A 13090-nucleotide genomic window follows, 5' to 3' on the forward strand; every position below is an offset into this window, starting at 1 on the left:
TCCATAAAAAATGGAGAGGCAATCTCATTTTAAATTCGATAATCCTTGTCAGGTATTCGTGGTCTTCGTGGTATCGACGGTTGAGTAAAGATTGCTTTGCTGCGGGTGTGGAAAATTTTCCAACTTGTCGCGCCATCTAAACTATAATCTGCAATAAAACGTAAGGTTCTTCTATTTTCCGCGGTACTGTTGCCGTAATCTAATATCTGAGGCAGCCGTTGCACGTCTTGTTGCCGATTTTTTAACGGACAAAATTTGTTTTCATCGGGTGGAGGTTGGTATCATTGTGTAGTCCGATCACAGGCACCTCGTCAAGTGACGTACTATTCGGTTAACTTGACTGAATTAATGACAGTAAATAATTGTATTGAAGCCGTGTAAAAACATAGAGAGTTATAAATTGTTGTGAAAACCGTATGTGCTGCATATTCATGTGCAGTAAGCCTAGTTCGTCGATTACCAAACAAAGCAAAGGTAGAATAGAATCGAACGTCAATCTCTCAGCTCGTAGGGAAGGAAAGAAAGAAGTTGCTGTAATGGCTGCCATGTCATGGAAATGAAGGTGCCCAGTCAAATTTACGCTAAAGTCGTCACTATGGAGCCTAGAATTAGAATGGAGTATAAAAGCAGCGGTACTTTGATGGGTCATGACCGTCATGACGAACAATTAGGTAACTTGGCAGTCGGGGCGAACACGTCCTACAAGCCCCAAAGTAGCGACGGCAGCAATGGTGACCAAAGGCCGCAATATTCAATACCAGGCATCCTGCATTTCATTCAGCACGAATGGGCCCGTTTCGAACTCGAAAGATCCCAGTGGGAAGTCGACAGAGCTGAATTTCAGGTCTGTCTGAATTCATTGTTCACTTGTCAGTACATTCCAATATATATCGCAGGTGTTTACATTGCCTTCATACCTTATGATTTTCCTATTTGCCCATTTGTATAAAGAGCCTGCCAAAGACGGTCGTCGCTCTGATATCAAATAGGTTCGAAACAGTTCGTAGCACGATTTGTTTCATGACACTGTGCACACTGCAAAAAAATTTTTACACTTTAGTCACATATCAAACGGATGTCAAGTGTCAAAATTTGATTTACAACGTATCCATACAATAATTGTCGTAAATTTTATTACATCAAACGTGTTTTAACAAATTCATAACATTTGACATCCATATCCATTTTATTAATTTATCTGATTCATAATAGAATGAAATTTACTAGAATAACAAATTTCAATATCACATGATTTACGTGTAATCATTGGAGACACTGATAGTCTGCGAAATGTAATTATTGAATTTTTACTTGCAAGAAGTAATGCAAACATGGTTACAATATTTAACTTGACAACACCTCTCAATGTAACGAATAAAGTTTCTTTACATGTCACTAATTCACAAACAGATGCAATTTAATCGAAGTATCAATGTTAACCATCAGTAACAATCACTCACTAGTTAACTTTATATCATTCAAACACTAGTAAACGCATGTACATTTCAAACAATACATCATATTTAATGATAATAACACAGATACATTCTCTGGACGTTAGTTATTCAAATCAATTTTCCTTCTAAATACCTATTCAGAAAAATATTAACGAATTATGTGACAGTATGCTTTAGAAGTTAGAATAAGAGTATACGAACAATTATTAACATCATGAACTGTTTGGCAATTGAACTATTAATTTTTGCTAATTCATTCACACAGATCTATACACAAGATGCTTAGCAAGTCACATCTGCCACAATTATCAATATTCGCAATATTTCTGACAATATTTTCATTAAACAGCTGGCTTATTGAACTTTGCATTTCAAATGAGCATACTTTTCAATGAAATTTCAGGTTCTTCATTACTTTGTTGCAATGAAAATTGGTAAGGGGATAATGTAGCAGTGAAGCAGAAGCCAGAGTTAACAGCGAAACATGTGGAACTTTTCAGAGATAGTAATTTTCAATAATTTGATGTCTATAGTTTTGTAAATCAATTAGCTATTCGTGAAATTCAATGATCTTTTGATTGTTGAGTCTTACTGGATCATCTTCATCAACCTTTGCACTTGCGGCTGCTAACTTTGGCTATGAATTTTACAATGAAATAAAAATTTAATACCTTCATGGGGCGTTTTTTCTAACATCGGCTTTATAACATAACTTCTGTTAGAAAAATGTTATATAGATTTTCATAGACTTAAGATTGATTGACTACCCTACCAGGAAATTTTATTGGGATGTTTAATTTACAGGCCCGAATAGCCTTTCTACAAGGTGAAAGAAAGGGGCAAGAAAATTTAAAAAATGACTTGGTACGACGGATAAAAATGTTGGAATACGTACTAAAGCAAGAAAGGTAAATTTAAATGAATAGAATGTCAAAGTTCGCCATTAGAGATAAAGTAATGAATCATTACCAATGTTATAAATTCTGATGTATAACCAAATTAAAAGCAGTCTGATATTTTTTGTGGGGGTATAATGCTTTGAAATGACATTTTTTCCTGATTTCTGTTTCATTATCAATCCTTATAAAAGACACAATTTTTTAAGTTTTCATTCAATATGTTTCAATATATGGATGTCAATGTTCAAGTAATAGATAATTTTTATATTAGCAAATTTCTTATGAATTGTACTTTGTAATAAAATACGTTTAAATATTTTTCAATTATAAATAATCAAGATACAATATGTGCTACAATTATAAGAACATCGCACATAGTGTCAGATTTATCATTTATTCAATACGTCTTTTCCACTTCATTTCAAATAAATTGAATAAATAGTTATTCTTTACAAAACTAGGGCAAAATATCACAAATTAAAGTATGGTACTGACCTCGTGGTACAAGGAGACATAAAGCCACCCATTTACGACGAGGGAAGTACTTGCGGTGGGTCTGATGGTGGTGGAGGGGATGGTGAGACTCCATTTACTTCTGTTAGCAATATAAGCTGGCGGCAGGGCCGACAGCTTCTGAGACAGTAAGTATGTTTCACGTCATATTGTCATTTTGTTATAAATATAGGAAATTCGATATTTTTATATTATAAAGCAACAGTTGGTTTTGGTGCTGCTTCAGCCATAGAATGATTTTAGCTTGAAACTTGCATAGCGATATATCTAGGGCCAATACATATCCGTAGTGACCTTATTCTAATTACAAATAAGGAATAAGTGATACCCATTTCATTGCAATAACAGCTCTAATTGTTTACATCACATTCGAAAAAATGACCAACTGTTTTTTTCCTTCTGCTAATGAAGTTACTGATATGTTACATAAAAATATTCAGAACTTTCTATGCGGTGTTGTTAGTAGTATGCTTTCATTTTTTTCTATCAGCATGGCTCAGTATGTCCACTGCAATCATCATGAAATTTTATTACAGTACCTATAACAATATTTTTTTGCACCAAAGCTCAAGTTTTGCTGTTTTACATATTGATAGTGTATTGATAATACATACTAGTCACACCTCGTTATATTACAGGTACTTGCAAGAAATTGGTTACACAGACACTATTATAGATGTCCGGTCAAATAGAGTTCGGTCACTTCTTGGATTGAATAATAATACAGACTCAGATGATCTGAATACACCTGCGCTCAATGGCAATGAGTCAAACAAGAGAGCTATCGACAATCAAGACCGACGTCCCCCTTTTAAAAAGCGAGAGGTAAACAGTAGTGTATTACTTATTTACTTACAGTAACATTTCCACTCGTCATAGCTTACCATTGCTTATATTCAAACCAAAAACTTTGTTGGAAAACAGTTGAAAAGTATACATTATCAAGTAACCAATTTTAAACACAATTTCAAAAAAGCATTCAATGTTCTTTTTTTGAGTTTCCAATATACAGTTACTTACTGGTGATGGATAATACTGCAAGCATTTTCGCAGAATTTATCTCTTTAGTTTTGTCCATAAATTATTTATTTTAATCTATTCGTAATCTGTATATATTTTCATGAATTAATGAGAGATTTAACTAGTTTGTTCATACACTAAAACTCCGAACGGTCCGCTAAAGTCATATGATAATCTTTCTTGAAATCACTGAAATCAGTGACAGTAAGTGCAAATAACTTTGTCCAAATGAGAACAAACTCTTTGTATGTTAAAATTTTTTTATTTTTAATCATGTCTTAAATGGAAATACGACATTATTGGTAGGTTCAGCTATCATCAAAAGCAATGAAACGCAATGAAACAATAATGAAAATTAGCGTTAATATGCAATGGCTGCTGACATGAAACTTACATACTGATGTTTTCTGTTGAGATGGATAACAGTGGCTTCCAAATACTATTTGCATAATTTCAGAGTTGGATAGTAATAGCTTGGTGTTAAACTAGTTAACATAAATTTTGGATGTAAATTTATCCAATTAGAGCCCACCAGTAGTCTTTGTGATTCATTGATACATTGCTTCATAAATATAAATACTTTTTTTTACAATTGTTTTTCAATTGTTTTTTTAATAATTTGTGAAAGTTTCTTCATTTCATGGATGTTTCTAACATTGGTCTTCTCATTATTTCCTATTTTTCAAGGAAATTCAAAAGTTTTCACTGGTAACTATTTCTATAGTTACAAGAGCAACAGGGCAAATTGCTATGGAATTATGATCTTTTGATTGTGGTGAATCGAAAGCCTCTGAAACTTCTGATACGAATATTCAATGAATAGGGTAATAACGAACTGGTTTGATAATGCATAGTTTTCAGTATTGAAATGCATATGAAATGGTACTAACTATCACACATGAGACGTACAACGGTAATCATACAGTCACTGTACTTGATATGAAATATTTACCGCTTTAGGCACATCCAACACCTCTAGCTGAAGCTATGATTCTTGATACTGAAGCTGCTGTGATGGCAAATTTCGAGTTTCTAGCTCACACCGATATTGACATGGAAGAAGAGGAGGGAGATGTTGAAGAAGAAATATACGAAACTAATTCAGATACGAAGCCAAACAAAGTAAGAAATGCATAGCCTGTAACGGGTTAAAAAAAAATTGAACTTGTTTATACTTGTGAAATTGAGGACTCATAGAAAGACGTTTTTGGTCTTAAGCGGTTTTAGTTTTTACAATCTGATACATTTTACTGATTCACTAATTGCCTGTCATTGTATTTAGACATCCATGATACTTGGAGAAGATGTGGATGCTGAAGCAGAAGAAGTATTGAATGAACTTAACCAGCTGACAGAATCTGAGGAATCACAAGGCGATACTACTGATTGGAGTTAGTATAAGGAAAACTGGAGAACAAAATTATTCAAAGTTTTTTTATAAAAATATTTACATACGATTTTAATTTCAGATTCAACAAGTATGGGGTTCCAACAAGATGCAAGGCGTGCTCTATGTCCTGATGAAGAGGGCCTAGATTCTTCGTTGGGTTTGGGTGAATTAGCTCAATTAACAGTGAACAATGATGCTGAAGTTGCATATGATGTAAGATTGTTACCAAAAAGATGCATAAAAAACCCGATTTGAAAATACTGCCTTATGTACTTTAATATAGATTAGAAATTGCAGAAATCAAGTGCAGTACCCCTAGTCTTCTTGTCTTTCCATTGGTTGAAAGCTAGGGAATCTGCATTCAGTTCACACTATTTCTGTAAATCGAATTTGCCATTAGTCTTTCTCATTAATACAGATGGCTGCGACTACAGAAGAAGCGTTTAGAAGAACATGGAGGGCAAAGTATACGCTTCGTTCACATTTTGATGGTGTAAGAGCTCTGGTCTTCCATCCCACTGATCCTGTACTTATCACTGCTAGTGACGATCACACGCTTAAATTGTGGAATGTCTACAAAACTGTTCCAGCAAAAAAGTATGTATTGAACTAAGTAAATATTTCAAAGCGAAAATTATGGCTAATAAGTAAATCATTAAATACAGCACAATAATTGAATGAATTTGATCGACTAATAAAGTTCATAAATTTTACATAAGATTTCATATTACAGATCGGCATCGTTAGACGTGGAACCTCTATATACATTCAGGTCGCATACAGGACCTGTATTGTGTCTTGCTATGAGTAGTTCTGGCGAGCATTGCTACAGTGGCGGTTTAGATGGCAATATACACTGCTGGACACTTCCATCGGCTAATATAGATCCTTATGATTCATATGATCCAAGCGTCCTTAGTGGAACTCTGACAGGGCATACTGATGCAGTATGGGGATTGAGCATGTATCATCCACGATCCCAACTACTCTCTGTTAGTGCCGATGGATCCGTAAAACTTTGGAGTCCACAGAGCAAAGTTCCTCTTTTAAACACTTATACTTCTGAACAAGGTTAATATATCTTCTTTTCATACACATAGCTCTCAATAGCTTCGTTTGTTACTCCCAAAGTCAAGGACAGGCGAATTTCAACAAAGAAAAATTTGACGAAACGTTCTTGGGCCAAAACGTGTCTCGATGTTTCATTGAATGGGCATTCGTTAGCGAAAAGAACAAATATTGAGAGCTTCTTTTTCGATACCGGAAAAATTGTTTATTTTTTTCGGAAATATTCCTTAAACATGCTACTCATCTTTTTAAACTGCCTTATATTTACCAAATATTTTTCACCCAACGATGGTACGTTACACTGATGGTACACGTTACGATATTTCGACATCTGCATAATCAGTTGATGACGGTGACGTGAAAGGTTCTGAAATCGACATTTTATTTTAAGCAATGTCACTATTAACTGAAAATCCGTAGCTAATACGTAAAGTATTACAGTTCATAGTCATATGTTTTTGAATGAATGAGTTACGTTTGGTGTAAATAAGACAGTTGCAAAAAATGACCGGCATGGTTTGAGAAGATTCTCGAAAAAAGACCGTTCTTCAGACGATATCGAAAACAAGTTCCGAATACTCTATTTTCGCTAAGAAATACCCATTGAGTAGAACGCCAAAACAGTGGTTTTGTGTTGGTTTTTCTTTCTGTTTTTTTTTTTTTTTTGACCCAAGAGAACGTCAAAAAATCTTTTTAATACACGTACATGAAAACCGGGACTTTACATAGTAGTTTAGCGGGACGAAAGTAGGCAATTTCATCTCAGTGTTGTAAAGATAGGTTTGCACATGCATAGTTCATAATTGTTTCACTTTTGTCCTTAGGGAGAAAAAATTGACTATTTGTGTCCTACAAAAACAACCACGTAGGGCGCGACCACATTTCATTCACTTGTTATAAAAACTGTTGCGTACGACTCGGGCAAAAAGTTGGCAATCGCAACTCCTGTGATTGCCGCCCTTGCGTTACTCAGGCGGAAACTTCACATTCGTGGCAATCGCCAACTTTCGTTTCTTGTCACTCAATATACTATTGTAGAAATTAGCCTGTGCATGATCTCTACCTAACAGTATAAAAAAAAACATGCTTTTACTTTTCACAGATGGGATCCCTACTTCAGTTGATTTTATCAGAGATGAACCAAATAAGTTAGTAGTAGCTTATGAAAGAGTATGTGCAGTATTCGACACAGAAACAGCAGCTATAGTGGCACGACTTGAAGTAAATGGAATTAAGGGAGTCAACCGTGTTGTTGCGCACCCCACACTACCGTTAGTTGTGGCAGCGCATGAAGACAGACATCTTCGGTTTTATGACCATCGTTCAGCTACGTTGGCCTATGCAATGGTGGCTCATTTAGGTGCTGTTACGAGTCTCGCTGTTGACCCCAATGGCCTGTATCTACTTTCAGGAAGTAAGTTTACTCATAATCAAATACAAAGCTGTTTTCTTTCAATATATTTTTTTAACCCGAGAGAAAAGTTAGAATGCGAGAATGCAAACAATATTTTTAATTTTATTCTAGGTCATGATTGCAGTATACGGTTATGGAACATGGATAACAAAACTTGTGTTCAAGATATAACGGCACATCGCAAGAAGTTTGATGAAAGTATCTTAGACGTAGCTTTTCATCCTTCGCGACAGTTTATTGCTAGTGCTGGGGCTGATGCTCTTGCAAAGGTGTATGTCTGAATTCAGATGCAACTTTTACCTTTATTATAGCAGAACGGTTTTGTACTCATGTTCTTTTTAAATAGTTTTACCTGTATGTACCACTTCCAATTTTATTTTATTTTTTATCAAACTACCCAATGAGAACAGTATAAATGTATCAAAATGCATATTCCGATACTCATATTATAGGAAATTATTATCCATCATATTTTATTCAAATAATTTAAAATGTAAACGCTATTTGTTGGTAATCATCTTAACCCTTCAGCAACGGAGGACGTTTAAACATTGCTGAATCCTGCCGTCAAAGCGTAATATACATACATATAGACCATTTGATTGTAATTAATATTTTAATACCACGATAGTCTATTGATCCAGACGAACTGCCACAAGTTGTAGTATTGATGTAATGCAGATCATGATTGTTGGACTTGAAACAAGAAAGAAGACCAAAATTGGAATCCACACGTTATTTTGTAATTATGAAATAATCAAGTTTTATGTACTTTTCTTCGGACTGATAAATTAAAAAAATCAATTTCTCTCTGAAACTCCTGGGCCGGCACTTACGTCTGATGATGGTAAAGTGGCGAAGAAATCAAACTTGCAGTCAATCATATTGCTCTGTGACCTTCAATGTCACGCGAGAGCAGATGGTAGCAGATGTAATTTGCCAGACGATAATACGTCATGCGAGCTTGAAGGGTTGAGCGGATTTGCAACGTACGGGAGGAAGGGGATCCCCTGTGTAGAATGTAATTAATTAATTAATAGACCTAATGTTTAGAAAAACCCCTTCCGCATCGTAAATCCAGGGAGCGCACTGCCGCGGTAGCATAATATTTATCCTTATGTTAACTATTTATTACTGAAATCACAGTTACTGCTGCACAGCTACTGAGGATTATTATGATAATATGATAGTGTTGTCTCAAGCTCTGCTGAAAATCTCCCGTTACAGTCTTGTGCTACCTTCTGTATCAGTTGAGGTCAGCATATGGTAATAATAATTCATAAGTTAATTATAATATTATAGTCATAATATTATTAATAACAATAAATTATAACTGTGTGTTTCACTGTAATATATTGTATTTAACCCATTCGCATCTGTAAGCGCGAGCTACAATAATAAATCTGAAGGATTATTATCAACAAGTGAACTCTCAGTTTTTCTGACTGTCGTATAAAAATTTTCAACTTATGGAGTTCTGTGAACTTTGGAGAACTCTCGTCAAACAGTACATATTGAAGTGACCGAATAAAGTCTCTCCATTAAATTGCAAATGTGGCTCGGTGAGAAACTAATTGGGAATGTAGGTGAACCATTATTGTATCTTCTTGAAAAAGAATTTATTGTAACAGATAATATATCTATAATACGTCAATCGAATGTATAAAGATCATCCAATCATTTTAATACATTTTCGCATTTACCCAATATCCTAATCTCATACCTTAATTAAGATTTATTCAAAGGTACATTCCGTTCACTAAGTAATCAGCATCATGCGCATATGGTCCATGACCACGCCGGCCTCGTCGTCTAACCATTCTTAATCGACAAGCTATCAAGGCAGCCATCAACGCGGTTGTTGTTAATCCGAGAGCTAATGATATTACTGCACCCTTTGGTCTCAGATCTCTGTCCTCATTACTGTCTTGGAGACGGTCCATAATCAAGTGACCTTTTATTTCTTCATTTGACTGCTCGACAAAGATCTTTGTCTCTGTGTGTTCTGTAAATACGTGAAAATAAAGAGAAACACTTGATAAAGTATACACAAAACTTTGAAAATCCGACAACACTATTCAAAGTTTGTAGAAAAAATTTAGGCAATTTGTGTAATATCTGTAGAAAAATTTGTAACACATACTGTGTGGTTTAGCCGTCTTTACTGTATTGTGGTGTGTCTCGTCATTTTCAGAGGTCACGCTGTCATCTATTTCAGTTTTTGCTTTTGGAATAATCGAATTCTTCTGCCCCATAGATTTACTCGATTGCACCACATTTGTTATTGGCGGAGTTTTACCTTGCTTTTTATCATCCTGAAATCCACATTATAGTTCGAAAATCTCATATTAAAATACAAACATCAATTTCATGTTGGCAAATTCAATGCAGAGTAAATAAAATTTACACTAGTCATAGTCAGAGTAAAAATCAAAGGCTATACTATTACTTTGCATAGCGGAGGCTTGTCTGTAACTTGAGGCTGTAATTTTGGTATCAGAGGTGGACTATTTTGTTGCGTTGGCAGTATCGAAGGTGGCTGTTGTGGCTGACCTTCCTGCCAATTTCCATTATCCGGAGGATAGTATGGAGCATATTGTCGATTTTGATCTATATAAGCGCCTCTAAGAAAAACAGAATATATACAAAGTTAGCTTTTCCAGTCGAAGATGTCAAATCTTAACATTTAGCATTATTTAAAATAAAACATTTTAATGGTAGAGATTAATTTATCTTATACACAATTTATATTGATACAATTTATTCGACATACCCATCACCACCTTCACCAATGACTCCCGGCCCTTTGTGGTTGAATATATGTGACTGTTCTGCTGCAAATACAAGATCACAAATCTCTGCAGAAATTGTGTGGATGAATTTTGAAGACTCTGGCAGAATGCAAAGATTTGAACGAAGACGAGCTTTCAACAAGGATTCTGTATAACTTACGACTATCATGTATCTAGGTCTCTATGATCTAGTTATGGAATTAATTGTCAAAATTTTCTGGCAAATTTTTAGTCGCTTTTATCTGTTGTAAAAATGACATTGAACTTACGCTCGTAAGGATTAGTGTTGCTTGGTCCACGAAATGAATTGATCGAATTGAAGTTTCCATTATTTTGTTCATATAAGGGTTGATATTCCCACTGATATCTTTGCGAACCTAAATTTACTTGCGGTTGTGAAATAACAACTTGCTGAGGGTATTGTATTCTTTCTTGCTGTGGAGCTAGTTGATGACCCGACAGCTGCCAGGGTCTGGAATCTTTCTCTTGATGCCCATATGCAGCATCATAAGGTTTGTGACGCTGTATCGATGGCTGATAGTTTGCTGAATTAGCTGGTGCTGATAAAGTTTGTTGTTGGATTGCAACCGGTGGTGGCATCGATGGTTTCTTAGTGGGACATCCCAATTCTGCTGCTTCATCGGAACCGTCAGCACATTGTGGTATACCGTCACATGCATTATATATAGCAATGCAATCTCCAGAAGTGCGACATTCAAATTGATTTCGGCTGCATACTAAGTACAAAAATTACGTTGCAGATTTTCTTTGTATCAAATTGCACTTTTTAAATATGAATTATGCAGGGTGTATAAATGTATTAATTAAATATCACTATTTTACACTGTTAAAAGTTGAAAGATTTCATTGCAGATTACAATGATGAAAGCTTACCTGGTTTAATTGAGGCAGCTGTTGTTAAAATGACTATTTTTGATACTTCAGTAACTACAGATGCAGTGGGTTCCAGAACCGAATATTCTGCAGGTGAGTTGTCTGCTAATTTTCTGTTAAATTAAAATGAACAAAATCAGTTAGTTTCCCAGAAACATGTTTAAAAATATCAATCAAGACTACATGATTCATTTTGTATTACAACATTTTGAAGTGTAATGGAGTGTGGTAAATTTCTGAAATGGAAAATTTATAGCTGTTTCTGTATACCTCAGAGATTGAAGATCATGATCTTGCTGTGTTCTTCGAATTTGTTCTTCGAGTTCAACAGTATTTCGGGAATTAAGATTCACGGTGAGGACTGCGCTGGTATAGTTAGCATGACTCGTAAACTTACACTTGAAGTCATCGGGTGGTCCACAATGGAAAAGATAACAGCTTCCTGGTCTCTGAATTGATGAGAAATTTGGATATGAGTACATGCCCCAGCGTGCCATGGTTGTGCCTCACCGTTTTGATAGAGAAACAACAAAATTTGTCCCATTTATGATTTATAAACCACTGACAATTCAAGAAATTTATGATTATAGCATAATGATTGCTACACGTTCCAAAATATTTTGATAATACAGAACATAATCAATGTATATTACATAGATAATAAACGACCACTTTAGAAAGAAACTGATTTCTAAATTCAGAACGTGAATTTTTTCCAGATTGATGATAATCACTATCCGCAGGATGGAGCAGTTGAATTAATTGGTATGTAGTAGAATAGAGTAGTATTAAATTATACCTTATCTTCGAAAACGAAAACATCGCATTGCTCAGTTTCGCAACAAAGTCTGAGACACTCTTTTCGGGAATCCAAGTCTATCTCATTAATGTATTTGGCCCCCATTTCTTGAGAATCCTCAGTCCTGATGATCTTGTTCTTATGGACATCAAAGCTTTCGACGCACATTTGTAAGTCGATATCTCCGCGTTTATCATTTTTTTGCGGTACATTTTCACCGTTAACACAATAGAAAATTGTTACAAAACTCAGGAGAATACGTAGAACTTGATAAAACATGACTGAACTACGAGTAGTGTAAGCTGAGAAAACGCGCATGCTTCAAAATAAGCTTCAAACTCGAATCGATAATGACGTTTTGTTACCGTACATTTAACAGTGATAACGATTGGGTCAGATTTTCGAGTTTGTGTAAAAAAAACCTTGCATACACAGATCGTGTTTTGGCCCATCACGGAACACAAGCTATTTGGAAAGCATACATCATGGCTACGGAAATTTGATTTGTTCAAAAATCGGGTATACACATTTCAAGGGTGCGCCGCGAGCTTATAACTTTGAATTAACGGTACATATATACAAGCATTCACGAGGCACAGTTTTGTTAATGCAATAACCTATGTTAAACATGATTATAGCTGGAAATCGTTGTAAAAATTATAATTGTATACATCGATCATGCAGGAATTGTTATTTTCGATGTGCGTTTTTTTTACGCTATCACGTCAGCACCATGGAGACTAGAGTAAAGTCTCCATGGTCAGCACGATGTTAGCAGATCTTTATTATTATGTTTATCAAGTCAATTAGGGTGAATTTTCTTGCAATCAACAGAAGCGCGAAC

At 35.1% G+C, this 13090-nt stretch overlaps 2 protein-coding genes across 6 annotated transcripts; one reads left to right on the forward strand and one right to left on the reverse strand.

The window, feature by feature from the left end:
• The first annotated feature begins 278 nt into the window (after positions 1-278).
• On the forward strand, positions 279-9415 carry LOC107222182 (striatin). Of its 2 annotated transcripts, XM_015661441.2 has the most exons (11): positions 279-844; positions 2262-2365; positions 2818-2997; positions 3508-3694; positions 4850-5011; positions 5172-5280; positions 5359-5492; positions 5698-5876; positions 6013-6350; positions 7450-7761; positions 7873-9415. In XM_015661441.2, the coding sequence occupies exons 1-11, from the start codon at positions 551-553 to the stop codon at positions 8040-8042; spliced, it is 2169 nt and encodes a 722-aa protein (XP_015516927.1). In that variant the 5' UTR covers positions 279-550; the 3' UTR covers positions 8043-9415. The 2 variants fall into 2 exon arrangements, with proteins under 2 accessions (XP_015516927.1, XP_046589851.1); XM_046733895.1 differs by lacking the exon at positions 2262-2365.
• On the reverse strand, positions 9213-12831 carry LOC107222187. Of its 4 annotated transcripts, none has more exons than XM_015661446.2 (8): positions 12247-12831; positions 11718-11896; positions 11448-11560; positions 10823-11290; positions 10535-10592; positions 10211-10385; positions 9905-10076; positions 9213-9766 (listed from the first exon to the last, which is right to left on the reverse strand). In XM_015661446.2, exons 1-8 carry the CDS (start codon positions 12562-12564, stop codon positions 9501-9503), a joined length of 1749 nt encoding a protein of 582 aa, XP_015516932.1. In that variant the 5' UTR covers positions 12565-12831; the 3' UTR covers positions 9213-9500. The 4 variants fall into 4 exon arrangements, with proteins under 4 accessions (XP_015516932.1, XP_046589858.1, XP_046589857.1 ...); XM_046733902.1 differs by having other exon boundaries at positions 10931-11290; positions 12247-12830; XM_046733901.1 differs by having other exon boundaries at positions 10535-10595; positions 10931-11290; positions 12247-12830.
• Between the last annotated feature and the right edge of the window lie 259 nt (positions 12832-13090).

Source organism: Neodiprion lecontei, chromosome 3, assembly GCF_021901455.1.
Source record: "Neodiprion lecontei isolate iyNeoLeco1 chromosome 3, iyNeoLeco1.1, whole genome shotgun sequence".
Taxonomy (NCBI): Eukaryota; Metazoa; Arthropoda; class Insecta; order Hymenoptera; family Diprionidae; genus Neodiprion; species Neodiprion lecontei.

What these genes read in the sequence shown, in the direction of transcription:
- LOC107222182 (XM_015661441.2), top strand. Translation starts at nt 551, where the DNA reads ATGGAAATGAAGGTGCCCAGTCAAATTTACGCTAAAGTCGTCACTATG. An exon ending in ATGCTGAAGTTGCATATGAT is followed by an intron (nt 5,493 to 5,697) that starts GTAAGATTGTTA and finishes TCATTAATACAG; the next exon opens with ATGGCTGCGACTACAGAAGA. An exon ending in AAAACTGTTCCAGCAAAAAA is followed by an intron (nt 5,877 to 6,012) that starts GTATGTATTGAA and finishes TTCATATTACAG; the next exon opens with ATCGGCATCGTTAGACGTGG.
- LOC107222187 (XM_015661445.2), bottom strand. Translation starts at nt 12,564, where the DNA reads ATGCGCGTTTTCTCAGCTTACACTACTCGTAGTTCAGTCATGTTTTAT. An exon ending in CATGATCTTCAATCTCTGAG is followed by an intron (nt 11,561 to 11,717) that starts GTATACAGAAAC and finishes TTAATTTAACAG; the next exon opens with AAAATTAGCAGACAACTCAC. An exon ending in ATTGGTGAAGGTGGTGATGG is followed by an intron (nt 10,386 to 10,534) that starts GTATGTCGAATA and finishes TGTTTTTCTTAG; the next exon opens with AGGCGCTTATATAGATCAAA.